Genomic DNA, 26,202 nt, shown 5'->3' with positions numbered 1-26,202 from the left:
TCATGCACCCCAGCGTCCAGTTAGGTTCCACAGAGTTGGCCTTCTCCAGGTCCCATTGGCCAGACAATGTAATCTGGCGGGGCCTAGACCCTATGGAACGAATTCCCTCCAGAGATATGTACCGCCCCCTTCCCCCTAGTCTTTCATAAAGCTCTGAAGACCTACCTCTGCCGGCGGGCATGGGGGCCATGAGAGATGAGATTGTCCCTGGCCGATGTTGTGAATGATTGAATTGAATGAATAGGAATGACTGCATATGGGGGTTTTATGATTTTATAAATAATTCTTTTTAGTTATAATTAGATTTCTTTGCATATATTGTTTTTTCATTATGTTGTATGCCACCCTGAGTTGCTTTGAGAAGGGCAGCATAGAAATCAAATGAATAAAAATAAATAAATAAACAAATAAATAAATAAATAAATTTCTAGAATAATCAGTGAGACTGATATTTCGTGATATTTTGGTTTTGACCCTAAATCAAATCACTCCCACAAAAGAAGGACACATGCTAATAAAAACAACCACTTTTTAATATTTGAGAAATACAGTCTATGAGAAAGGAAGTAATAAATATTCAAGACTAAATAATAGCATTAAGAAAGATAAATTTACTAAGATGAAGTCAACCACAATTTGGGTTTTCACATTTTGTCCTCCACTCCATCAGAGACTTTGATTTCATTAAGTTTGAATGAAGGTTTGATGCATCTTAGGATCATTTAGTGGAAAAAGCACACTTGCTTTCATAATGGCAGAAACACTAGTTAACATGTCACAGTATGATCACCTAGGCATCAGCAAGACCAGCAGTTTGCAATACACTGGGAATGGGCATTGCTGGGAATACCAGAGAAATCAGTCACATTTGGTATTCCCTCATCCTTTCTCAAAGGGTGTCCTCCATTTAGGAATGCTTCCTCTTCTTCATAGTTTCTGCTTTGACAGCCAGGCTCTTTGCACAGATGGTCAAGATCACAATGAGGACTCCAACCAGGAATGTGACCACTGGCCAAAGGAAGCAGTGCAAAAGAACAGATTCATCATGTGTACGCTGTAGCAATACATCATCTGGTCTGTAATGGGAAAGATAGCAGAATTACAGGTGGAGAGTTAGAATCAGCCATCTATGAGCCACAAAAGATACATTGTTTCCAAATCATCAGAAACATCAGTACTGTTGTGATTTCTCTACATTTTTACAACAATCAGATTAAACTAAATTAAACACAATTGATTTTGATACGTTTCAGCATATGTTAATATGTTTTGGAACCCTAATGGTGCAGTAGTTAGAATGCAGTTTTGCAGGCTGACTCGGCCCACTGCAAGGAATTCTATCCTGACTGGCTCAATGTTGACTAAGCCTTCCATCTTCTGAGGTCAGTAAAATGAGGACCAATATTGATGGGGGCATTATGCTGATTCTATAAGCCACTGTGAAGCACTATGAAGTGATTATAAGTGCTCTTGTGTACAGTTCTAAGTCTCATGAAATAAAAATTTTAACACATTCACAGACTAAAAACAAGCTATCTCAGAAATACCACTGCTATATATGCAATATTACTATATATGCTATATTACTGTTGTGAGCCACCCCGAGTATGCCGAGGGGCGGCATACAAATCTAATTAATAATAATAATAATAATAATAATAATAATAATAATAATAATAATAATAATAGCTTCCATTGCATTTTGCCTACTAGACACAGTGCAAATTCCAGCATGCATATGCACAATTCCTAAAGTACAAGTTAAATACAATATACTTCTACAAATCAAATTGCACTGTTAACTATTTATATGTAGCTGCTTGTATATTTGAAATAAGAATATAAGGAATATAACAAGCATGTGACTGAATTTCCTTCTAAGACATACTATGTGTTCTGACGGGCTCTCTGGTAGAATTCACAGGTACAAATTTCAGACACACACACATTTGAAAATTCAAAACAATGTTCTTTATAATGTAAATTCACTTAAACTAAGCACTCTTTTTGTATAGCAAAGAACACTCATTTCCAAACAAACTGGTAATTTGTACAAGTCCCTTATCAGTTCTGCGATAACTTAGCTTGCAGCTGTGAGGCAATTCACAGTCCTTCTTCTTTCACAAAGTGAAACACACTTTGCTCTGCTTTAGTTTCAAAGCGGGGGAAAAGCAACACACCAAGGTCGAAATCAGCAAGGCAGGCACGAAACACAACGATCAGATAATCCTCCACAATGGCCAAACCCACATGCTGCTCTTTATAGCAGCCTCACTAATTACCACAGCCCCACCCAACCACAGGTGGCCTCATTTTCTTTGATAATAATCTCTCAGTTGTTGCTGCCTATGCATCGCTCTCTGCATGCGTGGCTGTATCATTAACTCTAAGTAGTGTGAGATTACCAGAGCAGAAGCTACATAGGACTAAATTAACAACTCTTGAAGCCTTCTTGGCGATGTTGTTGCAGTGAGCTTTGGTACTTAGGTCTTTGGCAATTAGTACTCCAAGGTCTTTAACTGAGTGGGGATTATCTGTGATAATTTGATTATTCAGTTTGTATTTGGAGTTCTGATTCTTTTTGCCAATGTGCAGGACAGAGCATTTGCTGGTTGAGATTTGGAGTTGCCATGTGTTAAACCAATCAGAAACAGAGTCTAGGTCTTTTTTGGAGAGTAGTTGTGTTATTGGTGATGTTGAAGAGTTTTACATTATCTGCAAAGAGAACACAGTTGCTTGTAATGAGATCGCAAAGGTCATTGAAGTAGAGAATGAAGAGCGTTGGTACCAGTACGCTACCTTGGGGGACACCGCTTTTAACAGGGACAGGGGTAGATATGGTGCTTCCTATTTTAACCACTTGTCTGTTTGACAGGAATGCTGTAATCCAGCTGTGGAGGGCTCCTGAGATGCCATATGATTTGAGTTTTAGGAGTAGTTTGTCATGGACCACTGAATCAAAGGCTTTGGATAGTTTTTTCCTGAATCCAAATTGTTTGTTAGAAAGCAGATTATTAGTTTCAAGGTGGAGGGTAATTGATTGCTTTATAATTGATTCCATGACTTGTGCTTTCTTCCTCTGTCCCCTTAGGCTCTTTCTAATCATTAGATTATTAATCTAAGACCAGAATTCTTATAATTTGTAAATAAATAAAAATCTCATCTGTCAGGCAAACAAAATATATGAAATAAAGCTGAAGGAAGCTCTGATTATGTGCCTGCAAATTCTTCTATCTTCCTTAAGCTCACCAACTTGTTAACCAGTCTATTTCTTCTTAAAATAGTACTAGCACTAGCAGTAGATATTTATTTTAGAACTAGCAGTAGTTATTTATTAATATCTAATAAATCAGTAGAGCGTAGTTGGGCCATGAGATAAAGCAGGAGGAAGCTCTGTTGGTGTACCTGTAAGTTCATTCCCTCTTCCACCCCACCAATTTGTTAGATGGATATTTCTGGACATGGGAATATTGATCTTCTGAAACACTGGCATTCCCTAATCAGAAACTCCAGTAACTCTATATTCACTCAGAACATGGTTAATAAAACTTTCCATTTCAAGCTTATGTCCAGGGACCCTCGACTCTGCACTGCCATGTATATGAAGACAAATTGATGGTTGTTTTTCTAATGGCAGATGGTGCTGGATAAAGAGACAAAAGAAAAAGTCCAAAAATCAACCAATCATTGCTTTGAAACATTTCCTTATTAAAGCTGTAAGATCGGTACCATGTGCCAGCCTTGTTCCAGAGACGCATAAAGCTCAAATGACTGAGTAACCTGGGCAAACAGTATAATTTATGCTGATATACCTTTTGTATTTGACTGAAGAATGGAAGGAATGCATATTAATCTTGCTACTTAAAAGTGCTTATAGTTTATCTTTTATAAGGCTAAACTAGAATATTCTCACTTCTTTAATCAACAATACAATATGTGTAGTTTATAACCATAGAGAGACAAGCAAGTTAAAGAGGGTTCATGATCTTTTCACGAGAGGCTCTCTATCTGCATTTGGATTCGGCAGTTGGTTGCCACTCAAAAGAGAAAACAGCCAACTGACAAAATAAAGGTTGGCAGATGTTCTATTCTCTAAAAGCAGAACATTTTATTCTCTAAAAGCTCTTATTATAAAAGGTTCCTTTGCTGCAACAAAGCAATTATCCTAAGATGGATGACTCCAAAGCACAGCATAGTGTTCTGCAGATGGTTATTATTTATTTATTTTTATTTATTACTTAGATTTGTATGCCGCCCCTCTCCGAAGACTCGGGGCGGCTCACAACATGTAAAAAACAAATCATAAGCAATCAGACAAATTTAAAATATTTAAATATTTAAAAAACCCCATATGCTAACAGTCACACACACAGACATACCATGCATAAATTAAACGTGCCCAGGGGGAGATGTTTCAGTTCCCCCATGCCTGACGGCAAAGGTGGGTTTTAAGGAGTTTACGGAAGGCAGGAAGAGTAGGGGCAGTTCTAATCTCCGGGGGGAGTTGGTTCCAGAGGGCCGGGGCCGCCACAGAGAAGGCTCTTCCCCTGGGGCCCGCCAACCGACATTGTTTAGTTGACGGGACCCGGAGAAGGCCCACTCTGTGGGACCTAATCGGTCGCTGGGATTCGTGCGGCAGGAGGCGGTCTCGGAGATATTCTGGTCCGATGCCATGAAGGGCTTTAAAGGTCATAACCAACACTTTGAATTGTGACCGGAAATTGATCGGCAACCAATGCAGACTGCGGAGTGATGGTGAAACATGGGCATACCTAGGTAGGCCCATGACTGCTCTCGCAGCTGCATTTTGCACGATCTGAAGTTTCCGAACACTTTTCAAAGGTAGCCCCATGTAGAGAGCATTACAGTAGTCGAACCTCGAGGTGATGAGGGCATGAGTGACTGTGAGCAATGAGTCCCGGTCCAGATAGGGCCGCAACTGGTGCACCAGGCGAACCTGGGCAAACGCCCCCCTCGCCACAGCTGAAAGATGTTGTTCTAATGTGAGCTGTGGATCGAGGAGGACGCCCAAGTTGCGGACCCTCTCCGAGGGGGTCAATAATTCCCCCCCCAGGGTGATGGACGGACAGATGGGATTGTCCTTGGGAGGCAGAACCCACAGCCACTCCGTCTTATCCGGGTTGAGCTTGAGTCTGTTGACACCCATCCAGGCCCCAACAGCCTCCAGGCACCGGCACATCACTTCCACCGCTTCGTTGACTGGGCATGGGGTGGAGATGTAAAGCTGGGTATCATCCGCATATTGATGATACCTCACCCCATGTCCTTGGATGATCTCGCCCAGCGGTTTCATGTAGATGTTGAATAGCAGGGGGGAGAGGACCGACCCCTGAGGTACCCCACAAGGGAGAAACCTAGGAGTCGACCTCTGGCCCCCCACTAACACCGACTGCGACCGGCCAGAGAGGTAGGAAGAGAACCACTGAAGGACAGTGCCTCCCACTCCCAACCCCTCCAGCCGGTGCAGAAGGATACCATGGTCGATGGTATCGAAAGCCGCTGAGAGGTCAAGGAGCACCAGGACAGAGGATAAACCCCTGTCCCGGGCCCGCCAGAGATCATCCATCAACGCGACCAAAGCGGTTTCCGTGCCGTAACCGGCCCTGAAACCCGACTGCTGGGGACCTAGATAATCGGCTTCTTCCAAGGACCGCTGGAGCTGGAGTGCCACCACCTTCTCGACAACCTTCCCCATAAAGGGAAGGTTGGAGACTGGACGATAGTTGTTAAGTACGGCTGGGTCCAGGGAGGGCCTCTTGAGGAGGGGGCGCACAAGCGCTTCTTTATAGAGTGATGGAAAAACTCCCCTCCCCAAGGAAGCGTTGGTAATCTCCTGGGCCCAGCTCCGTGTCACCTCCCTGCTGGCCGAAACCAACCAGGAGGGACACGGATCCAGTAAACAGGTGGCGGAACTCACAGCTCCAATGGCCTTGTCCACTTCATCAGGTGTCACCAGATCAAACTCCTCCCAGACAGGTGGACAAGTACGTGCCCCAGTCACCTCGACTGACTCGTTGTCAGTCGACTCTGTTTTACAATTGGAGTCGAGGTCGGCCCGGATCTGAGCGACTTTATCAGCGAAAAACGTGTTAAACTCCTCGGCACTACTCTGCAAGGGCTCCCCAACTCCCCCCTGGTTAAGAAGGGAGCGGGTCACCCTAAACAGAGCGGCCGGGCGGGATTCCGCTGATGCAATCAAGGCGGCATGGTACGCGCATCTTGCCGCCTTGAGCGCCACTTTGTAAGTCTTAATAAAAGCTCTTACAAGTGTTCGATCGGATTCAGACCTACTCTTCCTCCATCGCTTCTCTAGACGTCTCTTTTGGCGTTTCAACTGCCGGAGCTCCTCGTTGAACCATGGGGCTCTACGGGGTCTAGCGCCATGGAGAGGTCGCAAAGGCGCAATCCGGTCAAGAGCCCCCGCTGCAGCCCTGTTCCAGGCCTCCGCGAGAGACTCCGCCGAACTGTGGACGAGTGCCTCTGGAATAACCCCAAGCGCCGTCTGAAAGCCCTCTGGGTCCATTATATATTGCATTCTTTCATTTAGTAACTCTAAACAAATATTTGGGCATGGCATTTATCCTGACATAGAATAAAAGATATCAGTGAGCCATGCTATAGCTGCCAAGTTACAATGGAAAATAAACAGTAGACTTAATTTGGTATAAATGAGTGAAGAGAAGATACATACCTGCCGAACTCTAGTGTTGGAGATAATGAGGTAGAGAGATACAGTACAAGTCTACTGTATGTGTATAGAGGTAACTATATACTGTAGGGCAAGGGTGAAAACATAGGAGAGTCGCCCAGAAAGTAATGCACCATATTTTTTTCTTCAATAATTTAATTGAACACAATTAAACTTACACACAAGAAAGAATGATGCTTCTTCTACACTCCCTATTTTTCCATGTAATCTCCATCCCATTCTATGGCCTTCCTCCAGCAAGATACAAGGGCATGTATGCCCTGTTGGTACCACTCCTTATTCTGGCCATTTTTGCACTGTGCAAATCACCTCTAATGGCCTCACCCTCTGTGCCCAGTGACTAAATATACTTCTGTTGACTGCAGATTCTCCATAAACTGTACACAAATGTTTGTGAATGTTCCCAATGGTTTCTTTCTCCACAGTGAGAAATTCAATGACGACACAGTGTTTGTAGCATACATCACTTACAGACGTCATTTTGAAACACTGGTGCAGCTATGCTATCTGTCTGAAGAAATGCAAAATTTACACATGCATTCCTGACAATTCAAATAATGTATATCTAAAGTTTTGCATTTATACCATTACTGTAGGCTGAGAAAAAAATGTGATGCATTACTTTCTGGGCGACCCTTGTATTTTACTATAAGTAACCCTGTGTTAAAATTTATCCCTCCTTCTATGAAATCTGTGCCAAGAGGCCATGGTGGAGATTTTTGAGCTATAGTGTTGCTGTTGAATTCTGCATCTGTTGTGAGTGTACTTATAGCCTAGTTGCCCATCAATAGAATAGCTGCAAAAATGGTCAGTCACAAAATAACTATTTACTGAAAGACTATCTGGGGTGGCTATGTTTGCCACCCCTAATTCCTCAAAAACAGTTTAAGTTTCCAACTCAATTATGTCTAATACCTTTTCAATTATTAATTTTCTCCTGCTTCCCTTTTATAAGTTATTGTTCAGTAAAGAGAAACAAGTCAGAGGCAAAAGGCTAAAATGTCATTGCCCGCAGAATTTAGTTCATGAGTATGAAACACAAGGGGTTCAAGGCCAAACTAACCAGAAACCTATGCAATCAGTTCCAACATTGAAATCACAAAGTAATTAATACCAAGGCAATAAGCCATCTCTACAGCCAAAAAATTGTTGCAGATCATCTCTCAGCATTGTATTCTTGGCTGTTTGCTTTTGAAAAGGAATGTTCCTAAGAGGACTCCTAAACTTCCAAATTCAGGAGGGTTGGGGGGTTGTGTTTGTGGTTTTTTTGAGAAACAGATAAATCAACATAAGAAGCACCAAGGTGTACTATATACTGAGAATTATTTCAGGAAAAAGCTAAATCCAGAAAAGAGCTTGAATAATATTATTATTTGGCAGATCTTGTGACCTAGGCACAATGGAAATTCTGGTCATCTGAAAGGTTCTCCTGGATTTCTTTGTAAATCCTAGTCTCAGGATAGCAGTAGGAAAACAACAATTGGCAGTTTGTATGTTGAGATTATGTTATGGACACTGTCACAAAAGAGCTGGCAAGTGGGAGGCCACCTATCTTAGTCTGTAGTGGCAAAAATCTGGTAATATCTTTTTGGACTAGCAAATGTTATCAAAAAGCATAAATTTTCAAGAACTGCAGCTTGACTGACTGACTGACTGACTGACTGATTGCTTGCTTGCTTGATTGATTGCCACCAAGTCAGCCTTGACTCTTAATAACTAAATAGATAGGGTTTCTCCATGATGATCTATTCTTAATCTGATATGTCAGGTTTTCCGTTGTTGCATAGTCACTGTAACTGACTCCATCCTCCTTGCTGCTAGCCATCCTCTTCTTCTCTTTCCCTCCATCTTTCTCAGCATTACACCTTTCTCTAGGAAGCCAGGTCTTTGCATAAGGTATTCAAAGTAGGATAATTTTGAGCCTGATCATTTGCACCTTGAGTGAGAATTCTGGATTGATTTGTTTGATGATCCGTTTGTTTGATTTATTGGCTGTCCTTGGTATTCTCAGGAGTCTTCTCCAACACAATACTCTTCCTATCCTGCTACTTCAAAGTCCAACTTTCACTTCCATCTATACATCACAGGAAGTACCATTACAGGCTGTCCTAGAGTTATGATCAAATATGTTCAGCAACTGTATGAAGTTACAGCAGCACTGAATGAGTTGTATTCATGCCAAGTCCTTAAAGTTACAACTGTTGCAGTGCCCCCATAGTCAACTAAGCAAAATTCAGCCACTTGGCAGCTTCTCCATACTTACAATTGCCAGGCTCTTCAACTGTTCCCCTTCCCCTCCCTGTCCTGCAGAGCACCACTCCTCAGCAGCAGTGGCAGTACTGAGCTGAAGTAGACGCCTAAGGCTTTCCATAGTTTCATCCAGCTATCACTAAACCCCGGCTTCTTCTTTTGCCACTGAGCAGTAGTACCATCTCAAGTCTCATCCTTGATTAGCGTAGCTCAAAGCCCCAACCATCTCTTCCACCCTTCCTACCCTATACTCCACTCAACCTGTTACCTTGCTGCCTATCAGCCCTACTGCCTCAGAGGACCTTTGATATTTTTCTCCTATTGCTGATGAGATGTACCCAACCTGTCCTATATAAGGCAGATGCTGCCCGGGTTAGGCCTTCTTCCCAAGGCTGCCCACACTGTTTTCCAAATAGCACAGACCAGTGTCACAATGTTTCTGAGGCTTTCTAAAATGTCACCGGAAGGCTGCACCAAATCATATTGGCTGTGCTATAGTTTTTCGGACAGTGTTCAAAAATTTTCTGGAACCAAACCAACAATTGATGATCCATTACCAGAGCAAATTACTGAACCTACAATTAGACTTAGAATTTTAACTGCCTACTTCACAGGTGGTGCTGTAATTCTATTGTCTGGATATCATAAGAGGGTCTCTCATATCTCCGAATAATCCCAAATCAATGTTTGAGCAATGTAGCACAAAAGGGGAGGCACAAAAGGAAGCCAAGTCAGGTCCTTTTAAAACAAAGTGAGGGTTTTCCCCCCAGTTTTCACAACAACTGGCAGTCCAATTGACTCATCAAGTCAATTAATAGTTGCACTTCTGCAAAATGAAGTAGTCATAATGTTGCACCAATTCTAGAATCATCTAACTCTAGCTTGCTGATACACTTCAGATCTTGCATTATATATTTCTGCCAGGTCCCTGCATCTCTTTTCTAAGGTTTGCCAACACTGGCTTTTTCCAAGGGAAGTAGGTGCCCTGGCTTCTGTAAGACTTGCCAGGGATATAAACTATTTCCCGCATTTCTACACCCCCCCCCCCCAATCTATCATGGGCTTCTAATGCTGCAACTGAGTCACTCTGGCCACCACCTTTTCCTATTACTGCAGCCACTGCCAAGCTCCTTGACAATGATCTCATTCCAAACCTTTTTCTTTAGATATTCTTCAGTCAAGCCACTCTAACCTATCTCAACAGTCTCTGCTGCATATGGTCCACCCAGCACTCTCTAGCTTCTTCCTCTTATTCATGGACACTTCTTCCACCATTCCCAGCAGACTAATGTCTCCCATGTCACCACTTCATGTGCAGCAGTGCAGATGGCAAACCCATTTACAGAAATGCAGCCATTTAAAAGGAGGAAACTGACCATTTTATTCAGGAAGGGGGTCTAATTGGAGCACCAGAACCTTCTAAATAAATAAAGTTGATGCTTTACCCAGCAGCAGATTGTTTCCTCCCCTTTTTAACTTTACAAGTCTTTACCTGAAATTAAAACCAGAAAAGACAAGCACTAACAAATATTGAGAAAGATGAATTATGCATGTGAAAAAGTTGCTATCTTCATTTTATCCAAATTGAAGTTTGGAAGCATAAATACTTTTCATCATGGAGGCTTCTCTCTGCCTTTTCCAGCTACAGTTTCGGAGGCTCGGATTTGTAAATGGAAAATGGTTCTTGAGAAGAGGCAAAAAAATCTTGAACACCCAGTTCTTATCTAGAAAAGTTCGTAAGTAGAGGTGTTCTTAGATAGAGGTACCACTGTATAAGAAATATCCTGGTTTCATTATTGTTATTAGTACAGTAGTTTTTTTAATATGTCTGGAAGTCAAATTGTTATTTATTTGTTTGTTTTTACCACAAAATTCTGTTCTCAAAGGTCAGGAATCAATCAAGATTTATATGGAGGAAAATGTCCTGCACTCAGAATACCAACCAGGAATATACCTTTATCAATGCAAAATCTAGTAGTTTGACTTCCAAGGAGACAAGGTTATATTTAGACCTGAGCCCTGATTTAGTTCAACTGTATCCTTAAATTTTGTGTACAACAAGCAAAGGTACAAAGGAAAAACCCCCAAAACAGGAGTGGAGATAATATATACAAGTCAACTCATAAATGTGTGAAGATACTTACCTGAGGTGCTGATTAAAGTAGCAAGTGAAAGGCTGAGAACCTACTTCATCTTCCCAATAAATCTGCCAGTGCATTACAATATCAGAGTTCTTCTCATTTTCCCGTTCACAAGGGGGGATGTATGAACACTGTGGAAATAAAAGGTCATTAAAAGGCACCTTTTTAGTATGCAGCATTTTAGCTTGGTTCTTCCTTAACAGTTTTCATAATTAAATTAAAACCATATGGCTCGGAAATTCAGCAAAAATACAAGTGAGATTTAAATGAATACTGTTGTGAATATTACTATTCAAGAATGGTCACTGAACACTGAAATTCTTCTATTCAAAGGAATTGAGTTTTCTCTATCTCTCCCTGTGCATATCTCCAGCCTCTAATTTTAGACAGTTACATAAAAAGGGTGTGACACAATAGAATAAATCTGTTAAGAACATAAGAAGAGCTCTACTAGTGAGACTAAAGCCTTTCTAGGCACAAATTGAATTTTATGAGAAACTTCTAAAAATGAGGACAAAAGCTTAGTAGCTACTTCTCATATTGCATTTTAGAGCTATGTTATGTCTTGAGTATATGCAATACAAGTAGTCCTCAACTTATGAACACAATTGAGCCCAAAATGTATGCTGCTAAGTGAGAAGTTTGCTAAATTTGTTGTCCTATTTTATGACTTTTCCTGCCACAGTCACCCCGAGTCCTCGGAGAGGGGCGGCATACAAATTCAGATAAAATAAATAAAAATTAAAAATAAAGTGAATCATTGCAGTTGTTAAATCAGTAACACGGTTGTTAGGTGACTGTGTCACACTGGCTTCAATCAGAATTTAAGGAAAATAAAACGCAAGAGTCCATTTTGAACTTCAAAAATGAATTTTACTCAAATCAGAACTGAATGCATCAGAAGCAAAGCAAAGACTGAAGAAAAAGGTGTGATAGTTGCCCATATCAAAGAATCCCACATGCCCCCCCTTTGGGAAATAGCCAATCCCCATTGTCCCTCTTTGTCAGGTGGACGCATCTTCACCCTCATGTCATGCTTATGGAATGCAGCTTCTAACAGATTTTTTTCTCACCTCTTCTCAAGGAGAATCGAAACTAATAATAATAATAATAATTATTATTATTATTATTATTATTATTATTTATTAGATTTGTATGCCGCCCCTCTCTGAAGACTCGGGGCGGCTCACAACAATAATAAAAATAATATTATAGTAGAACAAATCTAATATTAAAAAACATATAAAACCCTGTCACTATTTAAAAAACCAAACAACCCATTCATAACAAACATAAAACAAAGTATAAAAAAGCCTGGGGGAAAGGTGTCTCAACTCCCCCATGCCTGGCGGTATAAGTGAGTCTTGAGTAGTTTACGAAAGACAGGGAGGGTGGGGGCAATTCTAATCTCCTGGGGGAGTTGATTCCAGATGGCCGGGGCCACCACAGAGAAGGCTCTTCCCCTGGGGCCCGTCATCCTGGCCTTTGACAGAGAAGCGAAAGTTATCAGGGGCCCTCCAGAAACCTTCCCCTCCCAAATCCCGCATATACCCCCCCTCCCCCATTGCTTATGACAGCCGAAGCATAGTGGAAAGATGAAACATAGTGAGGCTCACACTCTGGTTTCCCAGATTGTCAGAAGGTTGCACAAGGGGATCACATGACTCGGGATGCCGCAACCATTATCAATATGTATCAATTATCAAGGATCTGAGTTTAAATCACGTGACCATATGCTGCAACAATCATATGTGTGAAAAATGATCATAAATCACTTTTTTCAGAGCCGTTGTAACAGTCAATAAATGAACTGTTGTAAGCCGAAGACCACCTGTACATTCAATGAATATTCTTTGCTAGCATTTCCCTACATGGCTGATATAAAATAGTATTGTATTCACTAGAGAAGCTTCCCACTCAGTCCAGAATCTGACAGAGATAGGCAATCCTGGAAACAGGCTTTCTCCTCCTAAAAATTATTTCAGCTGATACACAAATCTTTGGGACACTTAGCTTCTTACTGAGTCATGCCTGACAATATGTGTCAGCCCTTTCTATTGGTTAGGAAAAATATTTTTTTTCCACAAAAGGGTGTTGGGAAAATCTTGTTTCAAAGGTAAAGATTTCCAGTACAGGACCTGTAATCAGAGTTGTTGATCTATTTTTGTTTTAAACAGACTTGTTGTCTGGCATCTTGATGACTCTAGTAACAGTCTCTAATTACATTTTTGTCAAAATGCACTGCAAACTCAAGTTTTGTTGTTTACTTCTACTTCAAGCTACTTCGAGCTACAATTTCACTGTGGATCTGTGACCAGTCTGCTTGCTGCTTTTTTAATTAGAAACTGACGTTTAAATCATTTGTCATTTTATGCTGCTCAACACCTTATTTACTTGCTTGCAAAGGTTTTGATAGTTTGACCACTTAATATTATGAGGATGTTTTCTATTGTTCTTATTTTTAATACATGTTTTAAAAGTTTACTTTGTGCTTTCCTGCCTCCATTCAAAAAATGGGGGGGGGGGGAACTATTTTTTGTGGTCACCTGGCTCAGAGGTACAAAGGGTAGGAACTACAGATTTTATTTCCCTTTTTCATTACTATGAACACAATCATTGTTTTTTCTGCCCCAACTCAGGAAACTCAAACTGCCCAAAGAGCTGCTGATACCGTTCTACAGAGGAATCATTGAGTCTGTCATCTGCACCTCTGTAACTGTCTGGTTTGGTTCTACAACCCAACAAGACTGACACAGACTTCAGAGGATAATCAGAACTGTAGAAAAAACAATTGCTGCCAACCTGCCTTTCATTGAGGACCTGAATACTGCACGAGTCAGAAAGAGTGTTATGAAAATATTTACAGACCCCTCACATCCTGGACATAAATTGTTTCAACTCCTACTCTCAAAATGCCGTTATAGAGCACTGCACACCAAGACAACTAGACACAAGAACAGTTTTTTCCAGAACGCCATCACTCTGCTAAACAAATAATTCCCTCACCACTGTCAAACTATTCACTAAGGTTGCATTACTATTGCTAATAGTTTTTCTCATCATTCCTATCACCCTTCTCCTCCCACTTTGGACTGTATGACTATAACTTGTTGTTTGTATCCTTATGATTTATATTAATATTGTTTCTTGATTGTTTATTTGAACTCTATGACAATCATTAACTGTTGTACCTCATGATTCTTGACAAATGTATCTTTTCTTTTGTGTGCACAGAGAGTATATGCACCAAAGACAAATTCCTTGTGTGTCCAATCACACTTGACCAAAAAAAGAATTCTATTCTATTACTGTAATAATTATTCCCAGTCTACTAAGTAGTATATATTCAGGGATCCCCACTTGTTCCATATGTTAAGATTAATGAGAGGGTAGAAGGTAAAGCTATCCTCTATAAGACGTTTACCATAATTATCCAGAAGCTGCACCAAAGGAGAAATGTTGGCCTAGGAATGTAAAACATAGTGGATTTCTGATAGAGGAAGATTGAATCTTTCAATCTTTCAACCTAGAGAATAATTGTTATAAATATATATATATAATACATGCCATTTATTATTTCTTATCAAAATTAAAGATTAGATCCAAATTCAGAATGTGCATTCAATCTAATAGTTTTATGAAATATAATCTGCCACAATTTTGAGATAGTCATTATCTTTCAATGTGCCTAAGAAATAGAAAGAAAGTTGGTATGTGTTCTGGTTTCTGGTAGAACTTTAGCAATAACAAATAACTCTTACTAAATGCAGTATTTCATAAACAAAGAAATTCCATCTTTATTTCTCTTCCCTTCCGTATTCAAAATTCAGTTCATACTAGCACATTCCTCTTCCTCCCGTTATCTTTCTTAATTGCATTCCTCATACATTCCTCCCAGCCTTCTCCATTTAACAAGATTTATGTACTCACAGCATGATTCAAAAACAGCAGAAATGACTGTAAAATAACACAGAATACATTTGCTTGCTTGGGAGCTGAATGAAATACCTTTCATTTTAGCCCTACAACATTGAAACTCCACCCTTCTTCCGCACTGACCCCCTGATGTACCAAATACATCACTGCAGTATTTAACCCATTCCTCCCCTTAATATCTTCTTCCAAACCCCTGTTCCTTATGTTTTTGGACCTTTCTGAATTTAGGATTGACCCAGCGAACATCTGATTCTTCCTCGCTAGATTCTGGACTCATAGCCACATCCTGTGGCTGGCCTCCCACCTGTTCTACTACCTGTAACCCCGGGCCCACCACTAATTCATAAACACTATCTGTATCAGAGTCCTCAATTTCTTCTTCATCCTCCAACTGACCAGGAGTATGTACAACAGTATGGCTGTGCAACAAAAACCCCAACATATGACACAAGCCTATAGATTTAATACTTGACTTATCTATTAGCTCACCATTAATTATAATTATCACAATAATTTATCTGAGAATGTTATCGCCTCACCATTGAGAATTACTGATAAAGATAAATAACCCAAATAAAACTAGAATGCACAGATTTTTCAGGAGCTCATCAACAAAGAGCACTCCTGAATGTCTCTTCCTGTCTATTCCAGCTGCCTGGAACCATCTTTCTCTGGTCCTCACACCTCCACTCCAACCCACTAACAGTCAGGCCTGTCAAACTGGATATTTGACACGCAGAACACCCCCACCCTGGCTCTGCAAAGGCAAAAACATCACAATAGGTCACAATGACCCCTGACATGATCGAATATGAGACCTGTGCCTAACTGAATGAAAATACATTATGTGTTATTTTGGAGATAAAATCATAGGCACCTTTGGCTATTTAGCAAAACCAATGCTTAGTTGACTGTATTACTACTATGTACATAATTAGTTGGGTTTGGGAATATATAAAATAAACCAACAATATATGCTTACATGTATTAGAACACTATTGCTTTAAGAGCTAGCGTTACAGATTGCCATAAGAGGGAGCCAGAAGCATGATTCACTCTCGGCTATTTTCTGTTATTACTGTTTTGTCTTTGTGACTATGCTGTAGTAAGAACTGTGTGTTCAAATGATGGTTTATGTATTTGTAAACTGAACAAGTAAGCTTATAGTATCATATATGTACTGAGAGTTATTGACTGATTTAACTGTGGATGACTAGGACTGTTTTTGACTAAGATATTTGCAAAAATAAATAATATTTTGTATACTAAATGTAACTGGATTGTATTACTGAATTATTACTCAGATCTCTGGGCTATCAGCTGGATATCTGCTAGACCTCCATGTTTCTTCTGGGAATGTATATCTTTGATCACTCAGAAATAGCTCTGCACACTCTTTAACAGATTGCAACCACATGCACCAGGCATCAGTACTGATAAACATTTATAGTGGTTTGCTATATCAATCTAGGTCAACATTCTCTACTCTGATGAGTATGACTTGCCCTGTAAAACTGGAGATTTGTCCCAACCCAAAAAGGTGAAATACTTCACAGTAAATGAAAATAGTAAAAATGAAATAAATCAACACAAAAGCAAAATATTTCAATCCTTTTCTAATGTTACCCTTGTACTTTCCAAGGCTACAAAGCTATGCATCATGTACAAAGATCACAATGATTATTTTAATTTATTTTCAGAACTGAAGCTTTTTAATTGTATTGATTTTTTAAAACTATTTTAGGATTTTTTTCTATAATATGTAGTTTAATTTTTTAAACAAGTAATATATAGTGAGGACCATGTACCAATGATAGGAGTCCAATGATGCAAGACTCAGGAAATAGCTATAATGTGATACTTGCAGGATTTTATGACTAGAGTAATGATGTTGAATCAGACTATGATACTATAGAAACTAGAAGATATTTTTATTGCTCCAAGCAGTGTTTTGGAAAGCTTTCAAAAGGCAGCTAATTTGGTGTTCTGTGTAGGTACATATTGTGCTACAATATTAATTTAAGAGATGGTAGATAACTCCACTGAAAAATAAAAGGGTGAGAAGAATTTTAGTATATTTTGTAGTCCTCAGTTAAAGATACCAATAACAATTAAAATAATTCGTATTTTTTAAAAGAATCTATCCAGCTGAATAACATACTATAGTATAATGTTTTTCAACGTTGGCAACTTTACAATGTGGTGACTTCAACTTCCAGAAATTCTGGGAATTAAAGTCCACAAATCATAAAGTTTCCAAGGTTAGGAATCATTGAACATACTAGGTTCTAGGTCTTCAGTTTTCCCTAATCATGCACTATGTGAGCTGAAGAATATTAGGAGAAAATCAAATTAGAGAAAACATTACTAATGTAGCATATTTAGGGAAATAAGCAACTGATTCACAAATGCATGTCTCTCACTTGACTTGCAAGTGCAAATTAATCTCACCTTAGGATTTGTTTTTAAACAATGAAAAGCGAACAAATTTTAATGAATAAATGAACTATTACACATTTAACGATGAAAGAACATTCATATTATCAATACTAACATTTTAAACACAATACCTATCGGTGGACAGTTAGTGATGAACTGGAATGCAACTTTGTTTAGGAAGCAGAAGGATCAAAGTTACAGTTACTATATCTGGTTTAGATAAACCAGTAGTAACAGTAAACATGTTTTTGCAAAGAAAGGTTGTTTTTGATAGTCAACAAAGCTATTATTCTAATATCGTTCAATATTGGCTGCATACATACATGTGAAAAGTTCTATATGAAAAGAATCCTGACAAAACATCAAATTCTCCAGAACTTGGAAGTATTCACAATTCAGTGTTACATGCTGAGAAGTGAAGCTTATTCTTGTTCCTGAAACAAATCCTTCAATAGACATGACTAGATTGTCCCCAGAAATATACTCTGCAGTTGAAGGGCAATTTGTCATTCTGAACATTCTTCCTTGCCACCATTAAAGGTTGACTAGTAGCATATATACTTATTTGGATGTTCATGAAAAACAGTAACCTCATCAACATAAACTTCCAATGTGGAATAAAAGCAGTTTAGGGTAACATGTTATTTTGAATTTATTTATTTATTATTATTTATTTAATTGGATTTAGATTGCAATCCCATGCTTTCAAATAACATAGAAGGGAGCATGCGCATGACAACATCACTAAATAGTAATAATCAAAATATATATGCAACAGTTAATTTTTCTAGATTTTGTCTAATTGAATTATCCCCAGTGACCTTTATTTAAACAAATATAGCCTCTATTCTATAGTTAGTCTCATCCAATTAATTAGGGCAGCACAAGCCAACAGGACTATTATTTCTCTCTAACACAGGAAAAGGTAACTATTTTCAGTTCAAGGCCTTGTCTTTGGATGTCTTTGTTTGAGGTGAACTCAAAAGTAAGAACAAACGGAACAGAAAGGTGGAGAAGATTTTTAAAATATTTTTTAAATCCTTTCCTCCAAAAACATGAAGGGCAGAGCAGCTATGCTTACTTTACATTACAGGTGTATATATTTTAAAGAAGCCCTTCAATGCCTTGCCAAAAACTGGTTGAATACAATGGAAATCTCTCGGATTTGCACAAGAGAATTGCAGGGCTTCCTATGGCTAGAAATTGCTCGTCTCTTTTTAGCACATATTGTCTTGTTCATGCACATGAAAACTCTTGCAGTTTATTTTCTATCAGTGCTGCTTTCTGAAAAGCTTTTATTCCTTGCTTTTTTTCTTTATTCTTCACAGTCAACTCATGCCCCTCTTAAGCCATTATTTTGCAGCCAGAGCTGCTTGATAAATGTAGTTCCAAGGAATGAGATCCAAGAGGCTCTTGTTAAATCTTCTGTTATTTTTGTTTAGAATCATATTTCATAATGGAAAAGGAAGCCTTGACCTTCAGCTCTCATCTCTCTACAAGCTTTAACTCATATAATACATCATATTTTTGAACCATTTAGATTTTACATCTTTAACTTGGCAACATAAGGAACTTCACTAGGCACCGGAAGAAAAGCATGATCTCCAGCACAGAAATACCTTTAACACAAAATAATCTTTCCTTCCTCTGCTACAGATCAGAAAAGAACAACTTTGCTAGAAGGCATTTACGATTATTATTTCTTAAATAATAACAAAGATAAAAGTGGCCATGTGAGTTGGACAACATATTGGTTAGACAGAAATATTTGGCTGAAAATAGATTTTACTGTAGAATTTGTTATGCGATCTTGAGATGATTCTGTTGGACTGGCAGATGGGAAAGAAGAAATTAAACTCTTGAAAAAGGGGCAATCATGTTAGATATCAAAATAAAACTTGTTTCAACATCTTGAAGATTACTCACCATCTTTCCACCAGAACTGACATATCTTTTAAAAATTATCATTTTCCCAAGTTCCTAACAAACAAACATTTAATCAATCATATCCCGAACATGATTCTGAAAATACATGAAATTACCAATCTTGCTTCCTATTTATTGTAGTACCATTTACTAAGAATTCTATTTATTATCACATATGTATTATTTAGTTATTTTATTAGTTATAATTATACAAATACCCAATTCAGCAGTGTCTGTAGGACCTCTATCAAGTGCTACCATTATTACGGTCAGTAGGGAACCCTAAATCTCATTCTTTAGTACCTTTCCTTTTCTTATGTCCATTTTTTACATATCCACTCTTGACACTCTCAAATAATACAACGCCCTCCATTCAAACCCTCTAGTTATCATTGTTATACTCTTCACTAACCCTCTCAATCTTGCAACATAAACAATCAAATAAATTAAGCTTGCAATTCACTATTTTCCCATGAATGTGCATGAATTTGGGGTGGGAGTGGGGATGTCTAATAGTCAGTCACATTTTTGCACTTTCCTGTCTTGTTCTTCTCATGTCAAAGGATTTCCTTGACTGCAAACTGTAGCTGCTTTCCCAAAATTAATCTGTTTCTTCTATTAATATCAGTGCCTGAAGCACAACATGAATTTCTAACCCAGGTAAGAATTTAGACAACAATCTGGATGACACTCATTCATATTTTACAGCCTTTACACATTTCAACATACAGTGATCCCTCGAGTTTCGCGATCTCGATCTTCGCGAAACGCTATATCGCGATTTTTCCACCCGATGACATCACTCTCTTCCTTCCTTTCTCATCTTTCTTTCTCTCTCTCTTTCTCTATCTTGCTTCTTCCTCTCTCACACTCTCTTCCTCCCTCTCTCATCTCTTTCTTTCCTTCTCTCTCTTTCTCTATCTCTCCCCCTCTTGCTGGCGGGCGGCGGGCGGCGGGCGGGCGAGCGGGGGCATCAGCGAGGAGCCGGGGTTTCCCCTTTGCGTGGGCGGCCGGGAAGACCCAGGGAAGGTTCCTTCGGCCGCCCAGCAGCTGATCTGCTCGGTAGCACAGCAGCAGCGAGGAGCCAAATCAGGTTTCCCCGCACGCAAAGGGGAAACCCCGATTCGGCTCCTCGCTGCTGCTGCGCTACCTAACAGATCAGCTGCTGGGCGGCCGAAGGAACCTTCCCTGGGTCTTCCCGGCCGCCCACGCAAAGGGGAAACCCCGGCTCCTCGCTGATGCCCGCCGCTCGCCCACCCACCAGCAAGAGGGGGAAGACCCAGGGAAGGTTCCTTCGGCCGCCCAGCAGCTGATCTGCTCGGTAGCGCAGCAGCAGCGAGGAGCCAAATTGGGTTTTCCCTTTGCGTGGGCAGCGGGGAACGCAAACTCCACCATCTACGCATGCGCGGCCATAGAAAAAAAGAGTGTGCATGCGCAGATGGTGTTTTTACTTCCGCAACCCTACATTGCGAAAAATCAATTATCGCGAGGGGTCTTGGAATGGAACCCTTGCGATAATAGAGGGATCACTGTATTTCATTCATAACTACACCTTTACCATCACTAGTCTATTCCCAAAAAATTAAACCACTTTTATTCAGACCTACTATATCCTTCTCTTGTTCTTAATGACAGGCAACATATCTGGAGTGTGTGCATGTATGTATGTATATACGCGCACACACATACACATATTGGCATATACAATATGTGTCTAAATACATTTATATTTTTATTGCAACATTTTATGAATGCCTGAGTTCTAAGCAGAGGTGGGCTACTAAGGTGAAAGGATGATGTATGCTAGTCCTGTGGCTTTTAGTGCTAGTGGAGTCCAGCACAATTATGCTACTGCACCTGGGCAGGTAGCTAAATCACACGTGGACACACAGGTGTGGCACACCTGCTTGTCCATGCATGATTTTGCCATCTGCCCAGGTGCAATAGCAAAATAGTGCTGGACTCCACTAGCACTCAGAGCCACAGGGGCGAGCACACATCATCCTTCCACCTTAGTAGCCCACCTCTGGTTCTAAGCATATCTGCGTATCATATTTGGATGGGATATTTTCTTCTCTTTTATGATCAATCATCCTGTGATTGAGGGAACACCTTCACCCTGTAAGACGGATCACATCTTTCAGTTTCTTTCAGCCCATCTTTAGATTGTTTCATGCATTATAGTTTGTGGAGAATGGCAATTAGCAGGCAACATATGCTCTTGGAAAATGGTTGATCTGAGAGACTTTCTCCACATTGTCTTCACAGATATGCCCCAGCAATTTGTTTTAGTAGCTTTGTCTGCAACTCATATTTTAGACAGACAAGTCTCAGTTCTAATGTCATAATGGATTGAAGTAGCTTGTTGCTACTGTCCTTAAGGACTTCCCCCTGTAAGTAGCAAAAAGTCCCTGTACGCAGGAAAATATATGGGGTTAGTGCCATTGTAGGCTGCTGCAGGTTCTCTCTAATCATTTGTCCTCTGCTTTGAGGAATGAGTGAGTCCAAATCTTTCATGGTTTTCCCCTATACAAGCCATGCTCCAACCTAAATCCTTATGTCAGATCCCTGGATGATGCTGATGATGTCAGAAGGGGGATTGCAACAGTGGATAAGAAGAGAAGCAGAAATTTGATTGGAGAATAAAAAAGAGCCTCTACTCCTCCTTTGCTGGCTGCCTCTCCTAACTGAGTACTTATCCAAAGACTGGAAAAAAGGCAGTGGCAAGTAAAGGGGGGTTACGTTCTGACACAAGGTGCCCAAAGGAACTTTATTAACTGAACTGATTTTCTGGGGTGTCATAAGCAGTGACCTTGCCTATTAACATCATTCCAGCTGCATACAGTAGCAGCCGGTGCTTATTTCTGGTTACAATCAGTTCTAACCCCAAAGTAACCCCTTTGAAGCAGGCTCTGCTCAGCCTTCACTACAGAGCTGAAACAAACAGTGTTACTCAGTTGGAGAAGAAAACAGACGGAAAGAAGAAGAAATTAGTATTCAGGAATATTGTAGAACATTGTAGACCAGAAGAAAAAGCACAGGTTCCTTAGCTAGTCAGGTTGCCTCCCGCCATCTGCTCTAACCCTAATCATTCAGCGCGTTTTTCAGCTACAGTGTAATTTTTGGCGATCCTGCATTGCCCCAATCTTCCTAACTTTTCGGAAGAACCAGAGAGCCTCTACGTTGGGAAGGATCCAGCGCTTTCGACGCTGACCAAGGCCAGTGTAGCCCGGGTGAAAGATGCGTGGAAAGCTGCTCTGCAACTCCAGAAACCCTGCACATGTTCCCAGCAGCTTTTGACCCGGGATGTCTACGGAGACTCTCAGTCGTCCAGGTCGCGGTTGCCCCAAATATGGTTTTGGGGTTTTTTCCCACCCCAAGAGGCAACTGGACTTTTTGGGGTTTTCTTTGAAGACCTTTCGCTTCTCGTCCAAGAAGCTTCTTCCGATTTCGACCCAGGAAAGCTCTGCCGTTCCTCGGGGCGAGGGAGGGGGATACAAGTGGTTCACCCCAAAGGTAGACTACTAAGGTGGCAATGTGACGTCTGTTCGCCCTCGCGGCTCTGAGTGCCAGGGGAGTCCAGCGCAATTCTGCTACTGCACCTGGGCAGGTACACCTGCGCGGACGCGCGCGATTTCGCTTACCTGCCCAGGTGCAATAGCAGAATTGAGCTGGACTCCCCTAGCAGCGGGGGCGAGCACACATCACCGTTTCACCTTATAGCAGCCCATCTCTCACTCGCCCACCAACTCTAGCAAGAGTTTCGAAATTCCGGACTTCAAGCGTCCTCAGCTCTCCACCCGAGCCCGCTGCTAGCACACTCCAACCTTCCTATCCAAGGTACCCCAAGATTATCCCATACTGGCAGCTTCTGCACCCTCTGATACCTTGACGGGCCGATCCGTGCGCCTTCCCGGATAGCGGCAGCTCTTTCACTCTGACAGAAATTTTGCCCCTTCTCTATCTCCATCCCTCTTTTCCTCAACCCCGGTTCCGAGCTGCCCCGCTAAGAGTAAAGTGGCATCCCTCGATGATATACCGAGAGGCAGTCCGGCCGGCCGGCGTTGGCTCCGGCGCCGGGCTAAAGCGCTTACCTTGGGGTTGGTGAGGAGTTGATGCTCGTCCGGATGGAGGAGCGCCCGGGCGTTGGATTCGGAGTTGTTGACGTAGATCTGGAGGCAGGGGTACAGGGAGGTGCCCTTGCAGTCGGCGCCGCACCTGAACGTGCACTCGAAGACCTCGCTGATCCGCTGCACCGACAGCACCGTGCAGTTGGCCGCCTTGCCTTGCAGGTCCTGCAGGGCCGGGTTGAGCCAGCAGAAGCCCAGGATGAAAAGCGACAAGATGCCCGAGACGATGAGGAACAAGCCCAGACGGATGGTTTTGTCTTCCGCTTCGGTGTATTCGTAAGCCACTCGGATCTTGGCCATCGCCCCGCCTCGCGAGCAGGGAAAGCAGACGACCGGGGGGAGGGGGGCGTGATTGGGGAAGGAGGGAGAGAGAGAAAGAGAGATCGGAAGCAACGGAGGCTGCTTCCCGCCCACCCAGAGGGAAAACCAAACAGGCGAAGAGAAGATTTGGAATGGCCCTCCGAAGAAAATTCCCGCCGAGCCCACCTGGCAGGGCAGCACTCCGGCTGGAAGGCGGCTCGAGAAGCCACGCCAGCCAGCCAGCCAGCAGCTGGCGCGCAGATTCCGTTTTGCGAGGCGGGCGGGCGGGCGAGAAAAAGTCAAGGCAGGGTGCGAATCGCCAAGGAAACGGCCCCGGGCTCTCTCCCGCCTTCCTTGGCGAGGCAAGGGGGCTTTCCGGCTGTCGGCCTCCTCCTCCTCCCACCAAGGGGGGGGGGGGGGGGTCGGAGCCGGTCGGGAGCCTGCCAACATCTGCCACGAGGTAAGCTGCTTAGGAGGCGGGCGGGGATGGGACTCCAACCTGGATCTTCTGCCCTCCACCCCTTCTCATCGATGGGGCTCGCCGTTGACCAGCCGAGGAGTTGAGCCCAGGGAATCCGCTCAGTCTCCGGCCAGCCTCCCAACGTCCCCGTCCCCCTCGAACAGCTTGCCTCGGGATTATCCGTCCCGGCGATTTAAGCTCCCAAAGCATCATCGGATTGCTTGCTTGGGCTAGGAGTCGCCGGAGAGAGGGTCCCGCCAGCCTCAACGGGGACCAGGGGAAGGCTGGGAAAGCGAGGCTGCACGTGGCGCGCCCCGGCAGCGCGGCTATTTTGGAGAGGAGGAAAAAGGTGGGTTGAACCCAGAGGGGGGCTGCTAAGGACGCGTACTCGCCCCCGTGGTTCTGAGTGGTAGCGGAGCCCAGCGCAATTTTGCTACTGCACCTGGACAGGTAGAGAAATCTACGGCGCACCTGCGGGTCCGCGCGCGATTTCGCTACCTGCCCAGGTGCGGTAGCAGAATTGCGCTGGGCTCCGCTACCACTCAGAGCCACGGACCGTCACCGGTTCACCTTAGCAGCCCACCTCTGCACACACACCAATTTATCACCTGGCAAAAATGGTCGGTCTCCGGTTCTCCAGCAGCCCAGAGGCGTTTTGCGAAGACCCAGCTCTCCAGCAAGAGGCTCTCGTCTGGGAATGGTGGAACGAAAGACAATCGGAGGAGATGGACTCGGTTACTGCAATGTTGTGCCCGCAGTGGAGCAAAAGACCTCGAAGGCCCGTTTGGGAACTGATCCTCTTCCTGGAGAAAATCTAATTGTTGGCCCCTAATCAATCATCATTACCTGAATTGGAAATAGAGTCGTTTTTAATGAAGATTAATGAAAGGATGAGCATTCTTCATCTGTGATGCTTATCTTTATTTCATTATTGGGAAAACAATAAAGATACCCAAATCAGTTTTCCCGGCAACTGGCCACTTTGAAGTCCATGAATTCAGCTAACTGTTACAATTGTGGTTTATATTTCACAATGCATGTTTAAAAAGATACATCACCCTTTACTGAAATTTATGGACGCTTGAAGTATTGCAAAATGTCAGCACTCAGCTCTGGGTTCAGCCAAAATGCACATCTCTAACAATAAGTGAATACAATGATACAAGTAATAGTAGCTCAAGACAGAATGCCTTTATTTATTTTAATTATTTATTCGATTTTTATGCCGCCCTTCTCCTTAGACTTAGGGCAGCTTACAACATGTTAGCAATAGCACTTTTTAACAGAGCCAGCATATTGCCCCCACAATCCGGGTCCTCATTAACATTAAGATGGATTTTTTTAAAAATTCAAAGGGCGTGGAATCAACATATAGTCACGATACAGAAAGTAACCTTTTCAGCCTTTGTGTGTGTGTGTGTATGTGTGTGCGCGCACGCGTATGCTCATACAAAAACCTACTTCTTCTAAAGCTTGCATTTACTTGGAAGATAAAGCCAGAGTGAGGCTTAGGCTTTTATTTACTCCTTTTTTTCTTAGAAATGAACACTTATTTTGTTCCTTATAAATTAAAACAAAATGGTTCTTTTGTGTTACTTTGATGATTTCATTTTAGTTTTTATTATGCCACCCTTTTCCTGAAAAATCTGGGGAAAAAACCCACTTTTTTTTCCTTCCATGATCACTCTGCAATCCTGTGAAAATGTAGGCTAATTGTTTAAAAAGAAAAGCGGGGATATTCAAAGCCCATCAAATACTTCTTTATATAACATCTAATTAAATTGTGGCAAGTGCTGCCATCAGAGGTGATGAATGGAAACTGTTTTCACAAGGAGCTAGACAAATTCCTGGAAGATTGGATGTTAAAAACCCACCAGCCTTGGATTACAA

General features: G+C 41.8%; 1 protein-coding gene across 1 annotated transcript; it reads right to left on the bottom strand.

Annotated features, from left to right (window-relative positions):
* Nucleotides 1-672: 672 nt before the first annotated feature.
* Nucleotides 673-23,855, bottom strand: KCNMB4 (potassium calcium-activated channel subfamily M regulatory beta subunit 4). The gene is made up of 3 exons (XM_070755728.1): nucleotides 23,517-23,855; nucleotides 11,125-11,252; nucleotides 673-1,076 (listed from the first exon to the last, which is right to left on the bottom strand). The coding sequence occupies exons 1-3, from the start codon at nucleotides 23,850-23,852 to the stop codon at nucleotides 908-910; spliced, it is 633 nt and encodes a 210-aa protein (XP_070611829.1). The 5' UTR covers nucleotides 23,853-23,855; the 3' UTR covers nucleotides 673-907.
* Between the last annotated feature and the right edge of the window lie 2,347 nt (nucleotides 23,856-26,202).

This window comes from Erythrolamprus reginae, chromosome 6 (genome assembly GCF_031021105.1).
Source record: "Erythrolamprus reginae isolate rEryReg1 chromosome 6, rEryReg1.hap1, whole genome shotgun sequence".
NCBI lineage: Eukaryota > Metazoa > Chordata > Lepidosauria > Squamata > Dipsadidae > Erythrolamprus > Erythrolamprus reginae.
The sequence above is the reverse complement of the archived record's forward strand: the minus strand, read 5'-3'. Positions and strand labels throughout refer to the sequence as shown.

What these genes read in the sequence shown, in the direction of transcription:
- KCNMB4 (XM_070755728.1), bottom strand. Translation starts at nt 23,852, where the DNA reads ATGGCCAAGATCCGAGTGGCTTACGAATACACCGAAGCGGAAGACAAA. An exon ending in AACTCCTCACCAACCCCAAG is followed by an intron (nt 11,253 to 23,516) that starts GTAAGCGCTTTA and finishes TTATTTCCACAG; the next exon opens with TGTTCATACATCCCCCCTTG. An exon ending in TACTTTAATCAGCACCTCAG is followed by an intron (nt 1,077 to 11,124) that starts GTAAGTATCTTC and finishes TTCCCATTACAG; the next exon opens with ACCAGATGATGTATTGCTAC.